The sequence below is a fragment of the Triticum dicoccoides genome, chromosome 1A (assembly GCF_002162155.2).
Source record: "Triticum dicoccoides isolate Atlit2015 ecotype Zavitan chromosome 1A, WEW_v2.0, whole genome shotgun sequence".
Lineage (NCBI taxonomy): Eukaryota > Viridiplantae > Streptophyta > Magnoliopsida > Poales > Poaceae > Triticum > Triticum dicoccoides.
Window position 1 is genome coordinate 328625481 of NC_041380.1, and position 22846 is coordinate 328648326.

Genomic DNA, 22846 nt, shown 5'->3' on the forward strand with positions numbered 1-22846 from the left:
AAACTAGATATAATCCATTGAAGTTGTTGTATGTTAAGGTGTTGGTTGATGACATGGCATATTTTACCAACAAGCTAACATACAAACTATTGAAGATGCCTTTAGGAGAAACCCATAAATCCATCATTAAATAACTTAGTTTGAAGGGCCCGAAGTACCCGTGCCATCCCTTTCAACCATACTATCTGCAATAGCAGCTTTGTAATAGGGTAGTAGCCATGGTTCCCCACTTTTCAAGCCAAAAAGGAGATCCAAATGTTCTATTTGTGAAATTTACCCTAAAAAATCTTGGGCAGCCCTGAAGTGCAACAACGAATGCTACAAATATACAGCACTTTGGTTGTTGCGGAGGATCACGTAGGACCACAAGAAAATGGTTATTTGTGTCAAAACAGCACATTTTGGGGCACCAATTTTCGGGCTGTGTTGGAGAGTACATTTTCTTATACCTTAAAAACCACATTTTTCTGCCCCAAAATTTACTCCAACCACATTTTTGTGCTCTTAGTGCCACCATCCATCAAAATTCCCTAACTGGCTCCAAAGGCTTGAAGTTCAGCAAAACCATAGAGAAATCGGGCTACACTGCTTAGCCTATACAATATCCGATTCAAAAGGAGTTACAGATGCTCTAAGCTCCGTTTGCCATTTCAAGGCCTCTGACTTCTCAGAGGCCTGAGATTATTTACAATGTTTACAGAAGCAAACTGCAAAGACGCAACAACAACAAAAAAAGAACATTTAGTATAGTAAAAGCCCCTAAGCTTTTTTTCAACAGCAAAAACTAAATTCCTCAGATGATCAACAAAATCATTTACAAGGAAACAAGAAACAAAGTAAAAGAAATGAGTAACTTGATCCACAGTCCACTTTATAACCAGCAACCACGCCCATGTTATGCTTGCATCTACAGTAACTGTCGAAACCAACAAAAATGCATAAACTTAAGCCGCATTAGACGAGTAACAAGTTAACATTGATTGGCGATTGGCTTCAAAATTACATAGAACATCACTAACAAGTGAACACAAACCACAAGCATTATCCAGCAAATTATTACAAATAGCATACAACAAACAAACACACCAAAAATAAGTGGGATAAGACTGGAAGTGCCAACAAGAAAAAGGCGAGAGAACCACTGGGAACAGCTGAAATGATGCGAATATTACTGCGTTAACAAAGCCTTACCACAGCTATCAAGTTTTAGTTCCTGTATTCACTCGCTTGGATATGCTGGTAGTCCCCTTCTTCATATGCCTCCCCTTCCTCGGGGACTGCAGGTTCTGCATTTTCAGGTTGCCCCTGATGGTTGGTTGCCATTTTACTGTGTGGATCATCCCGGTAATGCTCATGTCGCTTTGAGCGCTCATGTCCATCTAGGCCATAACCATACTGTTCGTGACTTCTGTGGTGCTCATGCTGGTTATAGCCAAGCTCACCATTACCATAATCAGCATCACTCTCCTGCAAGTGACCACGATCATGTTCATGGCGCGCACGCTTGTAATCTCGGTCCCTGCCAGGGTCCTGTTCGTGACTTGCACGCTCGTAATCTCTGTCACGGTCTCTGCCCCTGCCATGAGAGCGCTCACGTTTCCTGTCTCTATCCTGGTCTCTATCCCGGCCATGATCCTTGTGCCTATCCCTATCACGCCGGTCACGCCCACGGTCTCTCTCCTGGTCCCGTTCTCGGTCCCTATCACGAGTTCTCTCACGATCTCTATGGTGGTGCCTATCTTCCCTTGGATCACGATCACGGGTCCTGTCATGTGAGCGTTCACGAGTTTTCTCGTCACGATCTCTTTCCCGTACCCTATCACGAGATTTCTCACGATCCCTGCAGCAAAAGTATTACGTCACTTTAGCAAATAATATAAGCATCAAGGTAACAGCGAGCAATATATAAGGATATAAAATGCTTACCGATCTGCAGGACGATCATCCCTCCTAGGCTCTTCTGATCTGGGTCGCCCAGCAGCGTTCTGTTGCTCTCTGATAAGTGGTAACCAAAACATATTAGCACAAGATACTAATTACATCATCTAACATACGGACAACATCAATATAATACCCTAAAGCCCCCAAAAACGTTCTGCACCACCAGCTATACACAGAAACAGAACCAAGGTTACTATCATACACATGTTAATACCGCGTTATACCCTGATATATCAACAATAATGCAGTATCAAACATCAGTGTGGATGAACAATGTCAGACTCATTATAGACCGTTAATACATACTCCCTCCGTCCGGAAATACTTGTCTAAGAAATGGATAAAATGGATGTATCTATAACTAAAATAAGTCTACATACATCCATTACTAGGACAAGTATTTTCGGACGGAGGGAGTATAAAGGTATATCAGACAGTAGAGAGAAATGCAGTAACAAGAAAATTAAGTATTCTTACCTAGCAGAATGCTTCTGGGCAGCATCTTCACCACCAATCCTGCTTGATCCAAGTCCACCACCCAATCTCCTAGGACGCCAATTTGGAACAGTTCTACCACGCTCTACGTCAACAAGCACCCTTTTGTTATCCACTTTTCTCCCATCAGCTTGCTTATAAGCACCTGGTGACAACAAAGCATGAAATGGGTCAGTCATCAAGCCATGCAAGCCTACATTGAGTTTGAATGACCAATGAACTTACTTTTCATGTCCCGAGTGTGTGCATACTCTACGAATGCATATCCTCTAGGTTTATTTGTTACCTTGTCGGTTACGAGCCGTACCTGCAAAGCTCAAAAACAGTAATTAAAGATTTTTTAGAAATAAACCTGCATTCAACTTAAGAAATACTACTGGCTATCAATACATACACTAGTTTGTTTGGCTAAAAACATATTTCATTGTTGCACGACAGGAAGGCACTAGCCTAACTAGCCGTGCTAACCTTGCATATGTAGAGCTTCCGCATAAGGATTGAAATCCAGCACACATGAACATGAAGTCTCGCCGATTCGCACATGTTGGAAAATACATCCCACACCCCCTTACCAGGGAACTTGCTTAATAAAGGGAAAAAATGTACTGCAGAGACTAAATACTATACCAAGTTACCCTCACCGTTGTTGCTTATAATTTGTTCAACCTTTGTGGCGAAGAAAACAAAATAGCCAAAGCAATTACATGAATCAAGGTGATAATAGTGCAGGGTAGGTAAGTATTCCTTACACACATGGAAATGGAGTAGACTCTTCAACTCTAGGAGTTGAGAGATACCATACGCATTATACGTTTGTGTTGTTTCCTCCATGAGAAGCAGAACTTGGCAGCAGCGCTAGTACCATAACAGCTCATGGAAAGTAACTACAAATACTACTCACCAGTGGACCTACCCAATTAGGTCTCAGGGCGTAGAAATCGCCTGCAGATAAGCTGCTCTTTAAGACAAAAGTGATCTACACTTCTGCCATTATAAGAATTCTTCATGCTTTGTCAGCTCCAGTTAATCAATATGGGAGATTTTGTGGGGCAGGAAAGAACCAATCATGAAAGCAACACTACCTTGTGGTGCCATGGCAAAAGCAAATTGTTTGCTCTGTTCCTCACGATTTTTCTCAAGAAATCAAGCATCAAAATTACCTTTGCATGCACATTTCTTTTACCAGAGAAATTTACAGTCTTCAAATGTTCTACCAACAGTGCACAGATTAAATGGCTTGCCAAGGATTCATACAGTATACCAAACTGATTGCTGCCTCGTCTGAACTCTGTTTAATTATCTACCAAGAAATGCATCGATTTCCATATGGACATCTATGGCTTACAGGGAGAAATGGTGTCATGACCCCCAAATTGAAAGATGCCTATCCAATATATTACCCAAAAAAACGTACACGAATACGCAGCAAAGAGAAAATATAATGTCGGCTCGCATTACTAAACTTGCTAAGAACAAGAAAGAGGAAGGAAATAGAACATGGAAAGATAGGTTTTCAACGTTCTTTGGAAAAAGTTTCAAAGAACACATGCTTTGTGTGTCGGAGGTTCTTTCTATCTTGGTATGAAAGGTTCCCAACTTGGTGGAAGCAACAAGAGAACATGCAGAATGACCTCATTCCCAAGTAGCACTTTGTGACAGCAGCTGCCAGGAGGCTATATAAGGCAGCAAAGCAAATTTTCCCCAGATTTCACCCACGATAGTTTAGCAACCAAAATAACTGAAAACCTTACCAATGAGGAATAACATCACCTGTACTGGTATTTACCATGTACACTTACCCTTTTAATAGGCCCATAAGCTTCAAAGTCCCTTTTAACCTTCTGCTCGGATGTCTCGTAGCCCTGCAACAGTTTCAAAAATTCAGTGAGAACTAAGTTACAAAAAAAACTTATTGATTGCACTGTTTTCACAGGAATTAAGAAAATCTGAATGATGGGGTAAAATACTCACAAGTCGTGCAACAAAGAGTGTTTTGTATGGATCTCCAGTGACATTGGGGTCATTTTGTGGGTCATCTACATAAAATAGTTTAAAAATAACAATGTTAGCAGTACATATATATAACACGAAAAGGGCAGTGTGGCTTCAGAAACAACTTACACTTCTGGAGCTCTTCAGCAACCTTAGCTGCACCTTCCTCAAGCTTAAGTTGACGGATTCTATCCTTCTTTTCAGCCTATTAACACAAAATTTAATACTAAAATAAGAGATAGACTAGCAATAAATAAGTATAAAACTTGAGTAATATTTGAATCTATAGCTCGCTAATTTATATGTACTCATGCAAGAAATTAACTTTGCATTATTTCATTGGATCAATCACAAATGTCCATGCTGTTTAGAAAGCCTTACTATCAAAATTCACATGACAGCATTGACAACTTAATTACTGGGAGTTCACCACTGTAATTTATTTTTTATTTGATTATTTCAGGTGCACTAAAAAGCCCAAGTACCCACCCCACCCTGTAAACTCCTAAACATAATTGCATATCAAGAGGTACTATATGATCATGAGCACACAACTTGGGGGAAGGATACCAGTGCCGCTACAGAATGCCTGCACATAAGAGGTACTATATCTATATGATTACTAACTACTCCCTCCGTTCCGAATTACTTGTCGCAGGTATGGATGTATCGATGTATTTTAGTTCTAGATACATCCATTTCTGCGACGAGTAATTTGGAACGGAGGGAGTACACAACTTGGGACAAGGATACCGCCACAGAATTTCCATGCCAGCTGATTCAGCGCAAACTGCAGCAACAAGACCAAAAACATACCCTAGTCTCGCATGTGGGGACAGGCGGAGCATACTCGGGGTCACCAGGCTCTGCGAACCTCGATACAAACTGCGACATTCCTGCAAACCGATCAAAAACAGTCCATCAGCAGGGCCGCTGGCATCAAGCACAAACATAGTTGCGCGATGGGGATTTTTTGAATTAAGGGGTTGGCCCCCAATTTCATTACGGAGTACTTAAATTGATAAGATGCACGATGGGAATTACCAGAGTAAGCCGGCAACTTGCGCTTCTCGAGCGGCGGCTTGTGCTCGAGCGGTGGCCGTGGCTCGAACAGCTTCAGCAGGTTCGTCGTCAGCCCCGTCGGATGGCTCTGCCCGATCTGCCACCAAACAGCAACACAGAATCAAATCTCGGATAGAAAGACAGATCGAACGGAGAAGGCGAGAGGCTAGGGTTAGGTCTAGAGGGGGAGCGGCGAAGGCTTACGAGCTTGAGCTGGAGGAGGTTGGCGCGGCTCTGCGCCTTCACGCGGGACTGCACGCCCGCGTCCTGGTTCCGCATCATCGCGTTCCCGTAGTCGCCCATGGCGGCGGCGGCGGATTTGCGAGCTCGGAGGAGATTGTTCGAAGGATTGTGGGGAGAGGGTTTGGTCAGTTTTTAACGGAGCCTGTGGGCGTGGGCCGGTTCCGTCACTGATTCGATGGACCCGTAGTCGTGAGCGGCCTACATGTCAGCTTCTGCTAATTATATTATAAAATAAAAAGAAGAAAAACATGTTAGAGCATTTCTAATAGTACCCTTAAACCCTTAAATCTGTAAAAATAACTGTTTTTTTACAGTTTGGACAGAAAAAAGTGCATAGACTAGACCCCTTTAACCCTTAAACCCTTAAATTTTTTTAGAGGCCCAACCCGAAAACACATCTCCAACCTGTAGAAGTGGGGGTTTGGAAGGAAAACAGGGGTCAACTTGCAATCCTAGCAACGACGCGCGAGAGGGAAGTTTCATCCTCCCCAACCTCCGCGCCGCCGCCGCCGCCGCGCGGATCCGGCCGCCCGCCGCCGTCCCCGCCGTCCCGCCGGCGCCTCACGCCTCGGCCGCGTCCATCCCCGGCCCCGGACGGCCGCGCCTCCTCCTCTCCGCGCGGATCGCCGCCCTTGCCCGCCCTCCGCTGCCGGAGGTGATGCGTTGCGCCGTCCTTCCGTCACCGTCGCGGCCCGCATCGAGCAGGGCGAGGCGAGCGGCCGCGCGCGCGGCTCAGCGTGAGGAGGGCGCGGACGTCGGCCACGGTAGCAGGCACTCAGCAAGCCGGTCTCGGCAGAGAAGAAATCATAGGCCACGCCTCAATGTTGTTGCCTGTTGTCTGTATGAATTTCTTCGTGCCCCCCTTGCTTGGAGCTTAATTTTAGTCCGGCGTCGGTGTTTGCCACTCTTTGCACCGCGCGGCACATGCCCACGAGCTGTTTGATGCTTTGCGTCAACGAGTTCGAGCGGGCCTAGTTCTTGGTTCATCCACATGTTTATCAAAAGCAATATGTTTCTTGTGTCAGGAGGTTTCCGAGAAATGATCGAGGTATACATTCACTAATCAGTTGCACTAACGGTACTTTTGGAGTATCAGAACAGGGTCAAATTTGTCCGTCCTTATAAAATCGTCAAACTTTGATAATTGCTATATTTGTATGTCACACCAAGCTTTACTTTTAGCATATCTATAGTTTGAAGACAGACATTGGTGCTAAAATTTTCATCTATATTATCTGTTGGACCATTAAACAAGGACATGTTTCTTCTTTAGATCTAAAAACATTGTAATTTGATTAATGTTGGATCATTCGGTGGTGTAATAATTTGATTAATGGAATTTGTGATATGTCATATGATAAAATGTGATGAAATGTGTGATATGTGAAATGACAGTTTTAAAGGTTGGGGTTGAGGCAAAGACTAGAACCCTCAAATCCAACCCTTAAAGCAGTTTAAGGGTTGGGTTTGAGGGTTCTAGTATTTACCCTTGTTTTTCAACCCTTAAAAGTGTCAAAAAGTGGCACTTCTCAACCCTTAGAACTGCTTTAAGGATTTGAGGGTTTGAGGGTTCTACTAGTAATGCTCTTAGCTTCTGCTTCACAACCCTGACCTGTGGAGCCCACGCTCGTGCGGCGGACGACCAAACCCTGTCGGTTGCTTCTCCCTCCACAGGCGGTCTCGTCTCTACTCGTCGTCGCTGGCGCACTCCACACACATTCGCTTCCTCTTGGCCATGACTGGCGCATGCTACGCTCGTCGCTCCGCCTTTTCGCCAACCTGTCACAAGTTCGTTTCCTCTCTTACTTCCGTCGCCTCAGTGAGTCGGACTGCGCCCCTTCGGTCACCTCCAGTGCAGCCATCCTCCATGCAATGAGCGTCGCTCCATGTACTGCGAGGCGGCGGACCTATTTGTGCTCTGGAGGGGCGCTCCCACATCGCTGCCAGTGTCAAAGTTCCACGTCCTCATTCCAGGGCTTTGTTCGAAGGGCGCAATCGACAAGGCCCGCTTCCTGTTCGATGCAATGCAGGGTTCGAGGGTGACACCGTTGGTCCGCGTCTACAAGTCATTTGGGTTCGCACACTGCAAGGCAAGGCGCTTGCGCGAGACCGACGAGAGGTGGCGGGCACATCGCTTGTCCAGGCCTTCTCTCTCTACCAGGAGGGGCGGCTGGAACTGGCATATTGGGTGTGTTTCATAGGATGCGGGTGGATGAAGGTGTCGGGTTGGATGGATATGCTTATACAACAATGGTAGGTGGTTTATTTGAGCATGGGTATGCAGACCATGGTTGGGAGTTGTACGAGCAGATGAAGGACATGGCCCATGGGCATGGAGCCAAGCCCGGTGACATACAATGTGATGATGAAGTGGCATTTCAAGAGCAAGTGGGTTGGTGCTGCAATGGCACTCTACGATGCAATGGTGAGCGGCAGTACTTGAGGTCTTACACTATTCTGATGGCATCGCTTTGCAAGGAAAGAAATTTTGTAGAAGCTAAGCAGATGTTCGATAAGATGCTGGAGAGGGGTGTTTCCCCTGATCATGTGGTGTTCATTTCAATAGCAAAGTTCTTACCCAAGGGCTGGGAGGTTTGATGAGCCACAAGTATATGGGATCAATTGGATCTCTTTTCGGTAAGTAAGAGTGTCGAACCCAGCGAGGAGCAAAAGGAAATGACAAGTGGTTTTCAGCAAGGTAATGTCTGCAAGTGCTAAAATTGTAAGTAACAGAATAGTTTGATAGCAAGGTAATTTGTAACGAGCAAGTAATGATGATAGTAGTAAAAGTGCAGCAAGGTTGCCCAATCCTTTTGAGGCAAAGTACAGGCCAAAACGGTATTTTATGATAAGCAAAGTGTTCTTGAGGGTACACGGGAATCTCATCTAGTCACTTTCACCACGTTGGTTCGATTTGTGTTCGCTACTTTGATAATTTGATATGTGGGTGGACCGGTGCTTAGGTGATGTTCTTAGTTGAACAAACCTCCTACTTATGATTACCCCTCCCGCAAGCATCCGCAACTACGAGAAAAGTATTAAGAATAAATTCTAACCATAGCATTAAATTTTTGGATCCAATCCGTCCCTTACGGAATAACGCATAAACTGGGGTTTAAGCTTCTGTCACTCTCGCAACCCATCATCTAATTGCTACTCCACAATGCATTCCCTTAGGCCCAAATATGGTGAAGTGTCATGTAGTCGACGTTCACATGACACCACTAAGGAAATCACAACATACATACTATCAAAATATCGAACACTTATCAAGTTCACATGATTACTTGCAACATGATTTCTCCCGTGACCTCGAGAACAAAAGTAAATACTCACAAATGATAAGCATGCTCAAGATCAGAGGGGTATTAAATAGCATATTGGATCTGAACATATAATCCTCCACCAAATAAACCATATAATAATCAACTACAAGATGTAATCAACACTACTATTCACCCACAAGCACCAATCTATAGTTCCAGTAACAAGATTGGACACAAGAGATGAACTAGGTTTTGAGGTGAGATGGTGATGTTGAAGATGTTGATGGAGATTGCCCTCCCCAAGATGGGAGAGTTGTTGGTGATGATGATGACGATGATTTCCCCCTCCGGGAGGGAAGTTCTCCCGGCGGAATCGCTCCGCCGGAGGGCAAAAGTGCTCCTACCCAAGTTCCGCCTCGAGACTGCGGCGCTCCGTCCCGAAAGTCCTCTCCTTATTTTTTTTCTAGGTCAAAATGACTTATATACCAGAAGACGGGCACCGGAGGTGGCCCTAGGTGAGCACAACCCACCAGGGCGCGCCCAGGTGGGTTGTGCCCACCTGGTGGGCCTCCTCTAATACTTATTTGCTCCAATATTCATCATATATTCCATAAATTCTCCATGAAGTTTCAGCCTATTTGGAGTTGTGCAAAATAGGTAGTCTGGCGTAGCTTTTCCAGATCCAGATTTCCAGCTGCCGGAATTCTCCCTCTTTGTGTGTACCTTGCAAATTATGAGAGAAAACACATTATAATTACTCCAAAAGGCATTATGATGTATAAAAACATCATAAATAACAGTATGAAAACATGATGCAAAATGGACGTATCAAGGTCCTATGTGTGGAAAGCATTGAAGGTTGTTACCAAGTTGGATTGTAGCGGCTGGTGAAGGAAATATGCCCTAGAGGCAATAATAAAGTTGTTATTTTATATTTCCTTATTCATGATAAATTTTTATTATTCATGCTAGAATTGTATTGACTGGAAACCTTAATACATGCGTGAATACATAGACAAACATTGAGTCCCTAGTGAGGCTCTACTTGACTAGCTCGTTGATCACAGATGGTTAAGGTTTCCTAACCATGGACATGAGTTGTCATTTGATAAACGGGATCACATCATTAGGAGAATGATGTGATGGACATGACCCATCCGTTAGCTTAGCATATTGATCGTTCAGTTCTATTGCTATTGCTTTCTTCATGTCAAATACATATTCCTTCGACTGTGAGATTATGCAACTCCCGGATACCGGAGGAATGCCTTGTGTGCTATCAAACGTCACAACGTAACTGGGTGATTATAAAGATGTTCTACAGGTATCTCCGAAGGTATCTGTTGGGTTGGCATAGATCGAGATTAGGATTTGTCACTCCGAGCATCGGAGAGGTATCTCTAGGCCCTCTCGATAATACACATCATGAGAAGCCTTGGAAGCAAATTAACTAATGAATTAGTTGTGGGGTGATGTATTACGGAACGAGTAAAGAGACTTTCCGGTAACGAGATTGAACTATGTATGAAGATACCGGCGATCGAATCTCGGGCATGTAACATACCGATGATAGAGGGAATAACGTATATTGTCATAACGGTTCGACCGATAAAGATCTTCATAGAATATGTAGGAACCAATATGAGCATCCAGGTTCCGCTATTGGTTATTGACCGAAGAGGTGTCTCGGTCATGTCTACATAGTTCTCGAACCCGTAGGGTCCGCACGCTTAACGTTCGATGACGATTTAATATTATATGAGTTATGTGATTTGGTGACCGAATGTTATTCGGAGTCCCGGATGAGATCACTGACATGACAAGGAGTCTCGAAATGGTTGAGAGGTAAAGATTGATATATATATATATATATATATATATATATATATATATATATATATATATATATATATATATATATATATATATATATATATAGGACGATGGTATTCAGACACCGGAAGTGTTCCGGATAGTATCGGGTATTTATCGGAGTACTAGGGGGTTGGCGAAACCCCGCGGGGGAAGATATGGGCCATATTGGCCATAAGAGGGGAGCACACCAGCCCACAAGGGGTGGCGCTCCCCCTTAGGCAGGAGGCCGAATAGGAGAAGGAAGAGGGGGTTCGCCCCCCCCCTTCCCTTCATCCCTTCTCTCTTCCTTTTTCCCCCTCCGGGAATAAGGAAGGGGGAGTCCGAATTGGGGGAGGGGACGCCCCATGGCTGCTCCCCTCCTCCTCCCACCTATATACGCGTGGGGGAGGGGCGCCTAGAACACACACCAACAATTGTTAGCCGTGTGCGGCGCCCCCCTCCACAGTTTACACCCCGGTCATAGTTTTGCGGTGCTTAGGCGAAGCCGTGCGAGAATCACTTCACCACCACCGTCACCACACCGTCGTGCTTACGGAACTCATCTACTTCCTCGACACCTTGCTGGATCAAGAAGGCGAGGGACGTCATCGAGCTGAACGTGTGCAGAACTCGGAGGTGCCGTATGTTCGGTGCTTGATTGGTCAGAACTAGAAGAAGTTCGACTACATCAACCGCCTTGTCAAACACTTTCGCTTTCGGTCTATGAGGGTACATGGACACACTCTCCCCCTCTCGTTGCTATGCATCTCCTAGATAGATCTTGCATGAGCGTAGGATTTTTTTTGAAATTGCATGCTACGTTTCCCAACAGTGGCATCAGAGCCAGGTCTATGCGTAGATGATATGCACGAGTAGAACACAAAGAGTTGTGGGCGGTGATCATCACACTGCTTACCACCAATGTCTTATTTTGATTCAGTGGTATTGTTGGATGAAGCGGCCCAAACGAACCTTACATGACCACATTCATGAGACCAGTTCCATCGGCAGACATGCAACTAGTTTTGCATAAAGGTGGCTGGCAGGTGTATGTTTCTCCTACTTTAGTTGAATCGAATTTGACTGCGGCTGGTCCTTGTTGAAGGTTAAAACAACAAACTTGATAAATCATCATTGTGGTTTTGATGCGTAGGTAAGAATGGTTCTTGCTATAAGCCTGTAGCAGCCACGTAAAACTTACAACAACAAAGTAGAGGACGTCTAACTTGTTTTTGCAGGGCATGTTGTGATGTGATATGGTCAAGACATGATGTGATAAACGTTATTGTATGAGATGACCATGTTTTGTAAGATATCTGACAACCGGCAGGAGCCTTATGGTTGTCTCTTTTATTGTATGAAATGCAAACTCCATGTAATTGCTTTACTTTATCACTATGCGTTAGCGATAGTTGTAGAAGCAATAGTTGGCGAGACGACCACGACGCTACGATGGAAATCAAGGTGTCGAGCCGGTGACGATGGAGATCATGTCGATGCTTTGGAGATGGAGATCAAAAGCACAAGATGATGATGGCCATATCATGTCACATATTTTGATTACATGTGATGTTTATCTTTTATGCATCTTATTTTGCTTAGTACGACGGTAGCATTATAAGATGATCCCTTAACTAAAATTTCAAGGTTTGAGTGTTCTCCCCGAGTATGCACCGTTGCGACAGTTTGTCGTGTTGAGACACCACGTGATGATCGGTTGTGATAGATTCTACGTTCACATACAACGGATGCAAGACAGTTTTGCACATGCGGAATACTCGGGTTAAACTTGACGAGCCTGGCATGTATAGACATGGCCTCGGAACACTGGAGAGCGAAAGGTCGAACGTGAATCATATAGTAGATATGATCAACATAGAGATGTTCACCATTGATGACTACTCCATCTCACGTGATGATCGGACATGGTTTAGTTGATTTGGATCACGTATCATTTAGATTACTTGAGGGATGTCTATCTAAGTGGGAGTTCTTAAGTAATATGATTAATTGAACTTAATTTAGCATGAACTTAGTCCTGATAATTTTTGCATATCTATGTTGTAGATCAATGGCATGTGCTACCGTTCCCTTGAATTTTAATGCGTTCCTAGAGAAAGCTAAGTTGAAAGATGATGGTAGCAACTACACAGACTAGGTCTGTAACTTGAGGATTATCCTCATTGCTGCATAGAAGAATTATGTCCTTGATGCACCGCTGCTACTTCTTGAGCTTGTGTTGGTTTTTCCCTTGAAGAGGAAAGGGTGATGCAACACAGTAGAGTAAGTATTTCCCTCAGTTTTGAGAACCAAGGTATCAATCCAGTAGGATACAACGAACAAGTCATCAAATACCCACACAAACAAACACCAACTTGCAGCCAACGCGATAAAGGGGTTGTCAATCCCTTCACGGTTATTTGCAAAGTGAGATCTGATAGAGATGGATAAACGGTAAAGTGAATATTTTTGGTATTTTTGGTTTATAGATTGGAAAGTAAAAGATTGCAAAGGATGTAAAATAGGAAACTGAAGTTGTAGATCAGAAAGCTATATGATGGAAAGTAGACCCCGGGGCCATAGGTTTCAGTAGAGGCTTCTCTCAAGATAGAAAATATTATGGTGGGTGAACAAATTACTGCCGAGCAATTCTTAGAAAAGCGCAAAGTTATGAAGATAACTAAGGCAATGATCATGAATATAGGCATCACGTCCGTGTCAAGTAGACCGACTCCTGCATGCATCTACTACTATTACTCCACACATCGACCGAGTCCTGCCTGCATCTAGAGTATTAAGTTCATAAGAACAGAGTAACGCTTTAAGTAAGATGACATGATGTAGCGGGATAAACTCAAGCAATATGATGAAAACCCCATCTTGTTATCCTCGATGGCAACAATGCAATACGTGTTGGTTTCCCTTCTGTCACTAGGATCGAGCACTGCAAGATTGAACCCAAAACTAAGCACTTCTCCCATTGCAAGAAAAACCAATCTAGTTGGCCAAACCAAATCAATAATTCGAAGAGACTTGCAAAGATATCAAATCATGCATATAAGAATTCAGAGGATAATCAAATAATATTCATAGATAAGTTGATCATAAATCCACAATTCATCGGATCTCGGCAAACACACCACAAAAAGGTATTACATCAAATAGATCTCCAAGAACATCGAGGAGAACATGGTATTGAGAATCAAAGAGAGAGAAGAAGCCATCTAGCTACTAGCTATGGACCCATAGGTCTGAGGTAAACTAGTCACGCTTCATCGGTGAAGCAATGGTGATGATGTAGAAGTCCTCCGTGATCGAATCCCCCTCCGACAGGACGCCAGAAAAGGCCCCTAGATGGGATCTCATGGGTCCAAAAGGTTGCGGCGGTGGAAAAGTGTATTCGTGTCTCTCCTGGTAGGTTTTGGAATATTTGAGAATATATAGGCATAAGAAATAGGTCGGTGGAGTCACGAGGGGCCCACAAGGGTGGGGGCGCGCCCTCCGTCCTTGTGGGTGCCTCGTGGCTTCCCTAACGTGTACTCCATGTCCTTTGGATGTCTTCTGGTCCAAGAAAAATCGTCGGGAAAGTTTCATTCCATTTGGACTCCGTTTGGTATTCCTTTTCCGAGAAACTCTAAAACAAGGGGAAAACAGGAACTGGCACTGGGCTCTAGGTTAATAGGTTAGTCCCAAAAATCATATAAAATAGCATAATAATGCATATAAAACATCCAAAACAGATAATATAATAGCATGGAACAATCAAAGATTATAGATACATTGGAGACATATCAAGCATCCCCAAGCTTAATTGCTGCTCGTCCCCGAGTAGGTAAATGATAAAAACAGAATTTTTGATGTGGAATGCTACCTAACATATTTGTCCATGTAATTTCCTTTATTGTGGCATGAATGTTCAGATTCGTATTATTCAAAACAAAAGTTTAATATTGACATAAATACAATAATACTTCAAGCATCCTAACAAGATAATTATGTCTTCTGAAAATAGCATGGCCAAAGAAAACTTATCCCTACAAAATCATATAGTCTGGCTATGTGTGACGCCCCCGATTCAATCGTACACTAATCATACACGCAAATGTGTACGATCAAGATCAAGGACTCATGGGAAGATATCACAACACAACTTTAGACACAAAATAAAATAATACAAGCTTTATATTACAAGCCAGGGGCCTCGAGGGCTCGAATACATAAGCTCGAATACACAAGAGTCAGCGGAAGCAACAATATCTGAGTACAGACATGAGTTAAACAAGATTGCCTTAAGAAGGCTAGCACAAAAGCAACAACGATCGAAAGGGCAAGGCCTCCTGCCTGGGAGCCTCCTAACTACTCCAAGTCGTCAGCGGCCGTCACGTAGTAGTAGGCACCCTCGGGGTAGCAGTAGTCTTCAGTGGTGTCGTCTGGCTCCTGGGATCCGTCATCTGGTCGCAACAATCGGGTATGGGGGAAAAGTAGCAAAGCAACCGTGAGTACTCATCCAAAGTACTCACAAGACTTACATTAGATCTAAACTAAGTATGCAACTGTATCAAAGGAAAGGGTTGTATCTGTGGGTTAAACTGCAGAATGCCAGAAGGGAAGGGGGAAGCCTAGCCTATCGAAGACTAGAATCTTCTGGAAACCACCATCTTGCAGCAACAGGAGAGAGTAGAGTAGCATAAAGTAAAGTAGTAGAAGTGGTATCAACCTCGGCCAGATATCCTTTCTCGACTCCCTGCGAGAAAGCAATCCCAAAGCCATACTATCCAAGTGTTAACACATTCCAATTCTCATCACCATCCATTTCTCATCACAATCCATTTCTCATCACAAGTATCCAGTTCTAGTTGTATCGATCGGGATACAACTCCAAGTGTCCGTTATCGTAGGACAGGCTACCGATAGATGTTTTCTTCCCTACAGGGGTGCACCAACTTACCCACCACACTCGATTAACTCCGGCCGGACACACTTTCCTGGGTCATGCCCGGCCTCAGCCAAACAATACGCCGCAACCCGACCTAGGCTTAATAGAGAGGCCAGCACGCCGGACTAAACCTATGCCCCTAGGGGTCATGGGCCATCTCCCCGGAATCTCCTGCACGTTGCGAGGGCGGCCGGTGAGCAGACCTAGCTACCTACCTAAAAAGGCAGGAGCTTACCAGTCCAACCCGGCGCGCGCCGCTCAGTCGCTGATGTCTATTAAGCTTCGGCTGATGCATACGACGCAGAACGCCCATACTATGCCCACGTGATGGTTAGTGCTATCACGCCAGAGGCCCCTCGGATCAAATATCCAAATCGCAGTGGATTAGGAACGCGCGGTAACAAGCAGAGACTCACGATCGATGTGACCCCGTCGCCCCGTCTTGAGTACTTGCGGCAAGGGCTAAGAATGCCCGGCCACGCCTCGTAAGTATCTTGCGGGCACCCTCCAGGTCAACCCGACTCCACATCACTCGCAATTAAGCTCGCGCGGGTACCCCTCTGGGTCGACCCGTCTTTCCAAGTAACAGGGGTAAAGTCCAAGTACCCAGGTGTCCAAACATCAAGGGGAAAACCCGAGGAATCACCCCCGATGAATTCCACTCGTTGTAATCATCAAGGTGAATGTAAGAGGATCCACCCTCGAGGTTCACACTTGAGGGGTTGCACGACAGAGCCGTATCGGAAGTGGTTAAGGAGGAAATCACCCTCGATGACCACGACCGAATAGCTACACTATAGGTTAACAACAGAAGTGCTGAAGAGGTCTCACCCTCGGCACTCGATAGTAACCCAGTAGTGTCGAGCAACTAAGGGGAAAGTGATATGCGGTGTCGGGGCCTGGTCTTCGATCCCGTTGATCGGGTCTTCGATGATGAAGCAGGGACAACAAGGACAAGGTGGGGGGGGTCACTGATGGGTCACTAACCAACCTATACTAAACAGTTTAGGATAAGCAGGTAGGTAACAATGAGCAGGTTACAAAAGCAGGCTATGCATCAGAATAGGAGCAAACAATAACAGTAGCAAAATCTAATGCAAGCATGAGAGAATGGAATGGGCGATATCGGGATGATCAAAGGGGGGGGGGCTTGCCTGGTTGTTCTGGCAAGGAGGGGTCGTCGTCGATGTTGTCGATCACAGGGGCGGCATCCGTCTCGGGATCTACCAGAGAGAAGAGGGGGAAGAAACAGTAAATATAAAGCAAGCATAGCATCACAAAGCATAACATGGCAATAAGCTGTGTCGGGTGTGACCTAACGCGGTAGGAGGTGATACCGGCAAGGGGGGAAACATTCGGGAAAGTATCCCAGGTGTTTCGCATTTTTGGACAGTTGACCCGGAGGGGGAAAGTTGCGTGTTCGCTATGCTAGGGATGCGTGGCGGACGAACAGGCTGCGTATCCGGGTTCGTCTCGTCGTTCTCAGCAACTTTCATGTACAAAGTTTTTCCATCCTAGCTACGGTTTATTTTAAAATGATTTTAAAAGATTTAATCATTTTTAGGATTTATTTAATTATTTAAAAACAACATTATCCAGAACAGTGCATGCTGACGTCAGCATGATGCCAGCAGTCAACGTTGACCATTGACCTGGTCAACTTGATGTGTGGGCCCCATGGGACCCACCTGTCATTCTCTGTTTAGGTTAATTTGGGTTTAGTTAAACGAATTACTTTTTAATTAGACTAACAGGTTAATTAGATTAATTAATTAGGTTAATTAACTTAATTAATTTAGTTAATTAATTAACTAATTATTTTTATTGCTAATTATTTATTGATTAAATATATTTATTTATTATTATTATTATTTTAATTCCCTTTTTTTAAACATTCCAGGGGCTGGGCCCCATATTACAAAGGCCCTAGGGGCCTTAACGGGCACCCGGCCGTGCGGTTACGGGCACGGGCGAAACGTGCGCCTGCTTGGAGGCCCAAGGCCACCAAGGGGGCCGCTGGCCATGGCGGTAGCCGGAGCAGCGCGGCAAGGGGGCGTCAGCGTGGGGCAGACGGGCGAGGCAGAGGGTGCTGGAGTGGCACCGGGCAGGGAACGGCGACGAGCGCAATGGCCGTGGGGCGGCAGCGGCAGCCGCAGATGGCGAGGCGAGCAGCGACGCGGTACGGGGCAAGCAGTGGTAGGCGGTGAAGCACGAGAGCAGTGTGCGGGGCTGCGGTGGCGATGCGAGCCAGGGGGAGCGACGACGCGGCCAGCGCTTATGGCGCGCGCAGTCCGCGGTTGGGAGGTTCGGTGGCTTGGCCGGGGCGCAGTCTCGTGTGCAGTGGCGCAGCCGGAGCGGGGCGGGGGAGCCGGGCGGCCATGGCGGTGCGAGCCACGGCGGGGGAAGGACACGACGGCGACGGCGCGCAGCGGTAGCCGTAAAAGAAACAGAGAAGGTAGCGAGGCCGGAGCCCCGGGGCTCACCCACGTTGTAGGGACGAGGGACGGCGTGGCTCGGGGGTGCCTTTGGGGAGGAGGACGGGGACGTGTGTAGTCCATCGAGGAGGTCCGGCGAGGTCAAGACGGTGTCGTGGTGGTGGCGACGGGGTCGAGCGGCGGCGGCATCGGGTCGATGATGAGGCGAGGCCGCGACGTCAGGTGGGCGCTGCGCGAGGGGGAGGAGGGGGCGCAGAGGAGTCCCTGAGGGGCGGCGCCGAGCACGGCTGGCGGTGGCCTTAGCGGCGCGGCGACTTGCATCGGGCGCGACCGTGCGGGAGGAGGGGATCGAGCAGGGGCGCCCCTCCCCCAGGCACGAGGCGTGCGTGTGTGTGTGGGTGCTTCGTGTGGTGGCGGCGGGGTGGGAAACGAGGGGGAGGTGGGGATCGTGAGGGGAGTGGGGATGGACCGCTAGGGTTAGGTCGGGAGGAGCCGGGCCATATAGGCCAGGGAGGGGTGTGGGGAGTGGGCCGGCTTGACTGGGGGCCAGGTTGGCCGTGGCCCATTAGGGGGGGGTCTTTTCTTTTCTTTTGTTTATTTTGTTTCTTTTCTTTAAAAATAAAACTTTTCTATTTTATTTATTTTTAGAGCATTTAGCCATTTTGTAAAAAGATGATTTCTCCACTAATATTACCAAATGATTATTTACAACAACTTGAACATTTTTAGTTGCATGTTTGATAATTTTGAAACTTAACTTTAGTTTAAATTTGAATTTTGAACTGGAATAGAATCAAAGTCAGATTAGCAACAGTAACAATGATGACAAGGCATCATTAGAAGGGGATTACTGCAGCATGATTCTCGGGGTGTTACAAATCTGCTCCACTACAAGAAATCTCGTCCCGAGATTTAAGGGGTGGAGTAAGGGGGAATGACTCGGGAAGGACAGAGCTCAACACAAGATAGGTACCTGGGGGCTATCTCAATGAACGTGGCAAAGACACATCTCTCGAGTTGAAATTCACGAAAGTCATCGAGAGCAAGGTAAGAAGGTGCAATAAGAAGCTTCAATCGGGTAGGCAATCGTTCGTTGCCTAAAACAGAGGGGGAAAGGGATTCGGAGCAACGAGAATAAGTATTGCGTCTGGTACCAGAACAGATCACAAGGAAGGTGGCTCGTGAATTACATATGAAGCCAAGCGCGAGGAACAACTTTGGAAAACAGGGATGTACATGAGAGTCAGGTTTCGATCCTATGGAACTGTGGGTATGGGCCCACCATGTGGGTTGAAAGCAGGAAGGGCGCTAACATTTTTCACGATCCTGATAGCAAGGTAGGTCAGAGGTCAACCTATCAGTTATGTTGGCAACAACGTTGGTACCAAGGGCGAGGGATGAAGAGAACTATTTTCCTGCTCGTTGAACGAGGGGGACCAATAGGAAAAGTTCTCGTCCATCGGTGGTTACCGGAATGTCAACAACAATAACAACAAGGTCTTACTGACAAATTGTACACCGAGGTGTTTACATAAGCAGGGAACTATTACTGCTTAGATCTCATAAACCACAAGAAGGTTTAAACAAAACAACGGAAAAGAAAAGGTGATCATTAGATTAATCAGCACATTGGAAAGGAAAATGTGTTTTAAACACAATTATTAGGAGTATATCCTTCCCAAGGACAAGCAGAGGATGATATCCATGACATGATAGTAAGTAGATAACCAATTAGGTAAAGGGAAAGAAATTTCATGACATTACCCATACAACGGTGTTTGGATAATTGATAAAGAAAAATTTAGTATCGTGCTTCAAATGTTCTTATTGGAGATCGGATTACCACAGACATGCTTCGACATAGCATTGACATGGTTGCAAGCAAAGGTCAGACTTTGGATATACCAAGGATCCATTGGAAACAATTTAGAAAATAAGTCATACAATTTTAGTAGGGAAAGATGAGGGTGTGGCCGACGGGCTCAGCCACAATCCATTGACATGCCAAAAAGGATATATTTCCAAAATTATATGAACAAGTTTGAGGTGGGGAAGGCAAGAATGTTGTCGATGATAACATAAATCATCGAGGGGAAGGATTGTATTTCTCATCATGAATTTGATTGTTATCCTGGAAAAGCTCAGAATGTTGATGATGATCATGATAGATTTATCGAGGTACTATAAAGAGGCCATTGAACAGTGACGACATCAAGCAAGAGGAATGATGAAGCGAAAGGTTATTGGAACCACGGATGCGACACAAGCTCGAAATCAAGCTTGTAGTTTTAGGTGAAATGATAAGATGAGGAAGATCGACATAAGCTTAGTTCGTCGTCGGAAGTTGTGCTCCGGGTAGAAGGACCGGGTAGCAAAGTTAAAATTAGCTCGATAATGATATAGCCGATCAGGCTAGGAATGACGTGATGGGGTATAAAGCTTCCCAGTATCAAGTACTAGGTGCAATGCCAGAAGGTAGATCGGAGTAGAGGTTGGACGGGGGAATGATTTGCAGAGGATAAGTAATTGTAACTTACCCAGTAAATGGGATCAAAGAGGAAATATGGTCGGGACCATAACTGCAAGGGATCCAATTTACGATACCGGAAGAATATTCAAATGATTAAATATCATTGCAAGAAGCTTTCATGATAAGTCCCACACCGTGTCCGTGGGCATGAACACAAAGGTTCAGGGTCGACTCCCACTTCTACAATGCATAACCTTTCATTTTACTTCTCGCTCTTGATGAAGCTATAATATTGATTTTTTTTGACGAAAAGCCAGTAGAGTATAACCCGCATAACTTTTGAGTTCACACAGATTAGGGAAGGCATAGGTTCAACCCAACGGGGCATCTTAGGAACATATATCATAAATTCCAAGAATAAATAAAACAAGCTTGGTAGTAGAGCATGCTCGAGAAAGCGGAGGATACAATTTACCAAAAGCATTATGTATCCAAGGAAAGGCTTACAAGCTTATTGTATATGAAGGACGTTGTCGAATAAAATCCGGAAAGGGGGGGGGTCTGGTGGTCCACAAGGGATCTGATGTGAGCATGAATATCCAACCAGAGGAAGAAAGAATGCAAGGAGATCAGATTATAGAAACAACTGACTAACTCAAAGCTCAATTGCAAAGGAATTATGAATTCCAAGACAAGGGATCAGAAGCAATGCTCTGATTAGGGATGGATAGGTAGAATAGCCTTAGGTTTACAATTGATGGCGATTTGATTGATCGAGATTCAGCACATGTTAAAATGACATCTGAGCCGGAAGGATGAATTCTAGGATCTGATTGAGGATTGCGAGCATTCGCAACATATTGTATCCATGGACTCAAAATGATAATGACAAAGGCTGACAAAAAGATTACTAGACTTATGGTATTAACCATAATGCAAGCAAGCAAGAAATTCAAGAACAATAGGTTGTTGAGGATTTTCACAAGAACGAAAGGTATTACGAAGACTTTTGTGAAGTACATGAATCAACTGAGGATGAGCGGATACTCGATAGGTGCACAAAGTTATCCGTAGGGGTATTCAGGTGACAAGGAACTACAAGGCAGTAAGCTCAAAGGATTCTTGGAAAAAGGACAGCAGTTCAGGGCATCTTGTAATAACATGATCAATGGGATAGAATGTAAGATTGGCAAGTGTGTGTAGTTATCCATAAGGATATTTTGGTGGTAGGGAATTGCAAAGGCAACAGGCACAAAGTCTCGAGAGAATATTGTAGAGTACCTTCGGAATCTTATGATGCAACAGGCGATTATCTGAATTAAGGGGCTCTCTGGGCGGAAGTGATCACGAGATCCTAATGTTCGAGTTAGTAAAACCTTTTAACCCGAATAGAAGAGAGATCATAGTCCCAGAGTATAGACGAGAAATAAAAGATCCTAATACCACCCATATGGCGACATGGGCCTGTAAGACACACATCCAATGTTAGTAAAAGTTTTTCAGTGACTAGACTCAACTTCAGCCAAGGAGTTCGAAAGGGGGCTACCTACAGGCAGTCGGCTCTGATACCAACTTGTGACGCCCTCGATTCAATCGTACACTAATCATACACGCAAATGTGTACGATCAAGATCAAGGACTCACGGGAAGATATCAAAACACAACTCTAGACACAAAATAAAATAATACAAGCTTTATATTACAAGCCAGGGGCCTCGAGGGCTCGAATACATAAGCTCGAATACACAAGAGTCAGCGGAAGCAACAATATCTGAGTACAGACATGAGTTAAACAAGATTTCCTTAAGAAGGCTAGCACAAAAGCAACAACGATCGAAAGGGCAAGGCCTCCTGCCTGGGAGCCTCCTAACTACTCCAAGTCGTCAGCGGCCGTCACGTAGTAGTAGGCACCCTCGGGGTAGCAGTAGTCTTCAGTGGTGTCATCTGGCTCTTGGGATCCGTCATCTGGTCGCAATAATCGGGTATGGGGGAAAAGAAGTAGCAAAGCAACCGTGAGTACTCATCCAAAGTACTCGCAAGACTTACATCAGATCTAAACTAAGTATGCAACTGTATCAAAGGAAAGGGTTGTATCTGTGGATTAAACTACAGAATGCCAGAAGGGAAGGGGGAAGCCTAGCATATCGAAGAC

The 22846-nt window shown here is 45.1% G+C and overlaps 1 protein-coding gene across 3 annotated transcripts; it reads right to left on the minus strand.

The window, feature by feature from the left end:
- Window positions 1–573: 573 nt before the first annotated feature.
- Window positions 574–5861, minus strand: LOC119271283 (U1 small nuclear ribonucleoprotein 70 kDa-like). Of its 3 annotated transcripts, none has more exons than XM_037553186.1 (11): window positions 5695–5859; window positions 5473–5587; window positions 5245–5324; window positions 4558–4633; window positions 4408–4472; window positions 4236–4298; window positions 2662–2743; window positions 2419–2581; window positions 1927–1995; window positions 1192–1840; window positions 574–707 (listed from the first exon to the last, which is right to left on the minus strand). In XM_037553186.1, the coding sequence occupies exons 1-10, from the start codon at window positions 5791–5793 to the stop codon at window positions 1207–1209; spliced, it is 1446 nt and encodes a 481-aa protein (XP_037409083.1). In that variant the 5' UTR covers window positions 5794–5859; the 3' UTR covers window positions 574–707; window positions 1192–1206. The 3 variants fall into 3 exon arrangements, with proteins under 3 accessions (XP_037409083.1, XP_037409076.1, XP_037409072.1); XM_037553179.1 differs by lacking the exon at window positions 574–707 and adding an exon at window positions 746–916; XM_037553175.1 differs by lacking the exon at window positions 574–707 and having other exon boundaries at window positions 955–1840; window positions 5695–5861.
- Window positions 5862–22846: the final 16985 nt, after the last annotated feature.

Excerpts from the sequence above, each read along its gene's own strand:
- LOC119271283 (XM_037553186.1), bottom strand. The coding sequence starts at position 5,793 with ATGGGCGACTACGGGAACGCGATGATGCGGAACCAGGACGCGGGCGTG. Across the intron at positions 4,634-5,244 it reads TCCCCACATGCGAGACTAGG|GCTGAAAAGAAGGATAGAAT; the intron begins GTATGTTTTTGG and ends TTGTGTTAATAG. Across the intron at positions 1,841-1,926 it reads GATGATCGTCCTGCAGATCG|GGATCGTGAGAAATCTCGTG; the intron begins GTAAGCATTTTA and ends CTTTTGCTGCAG.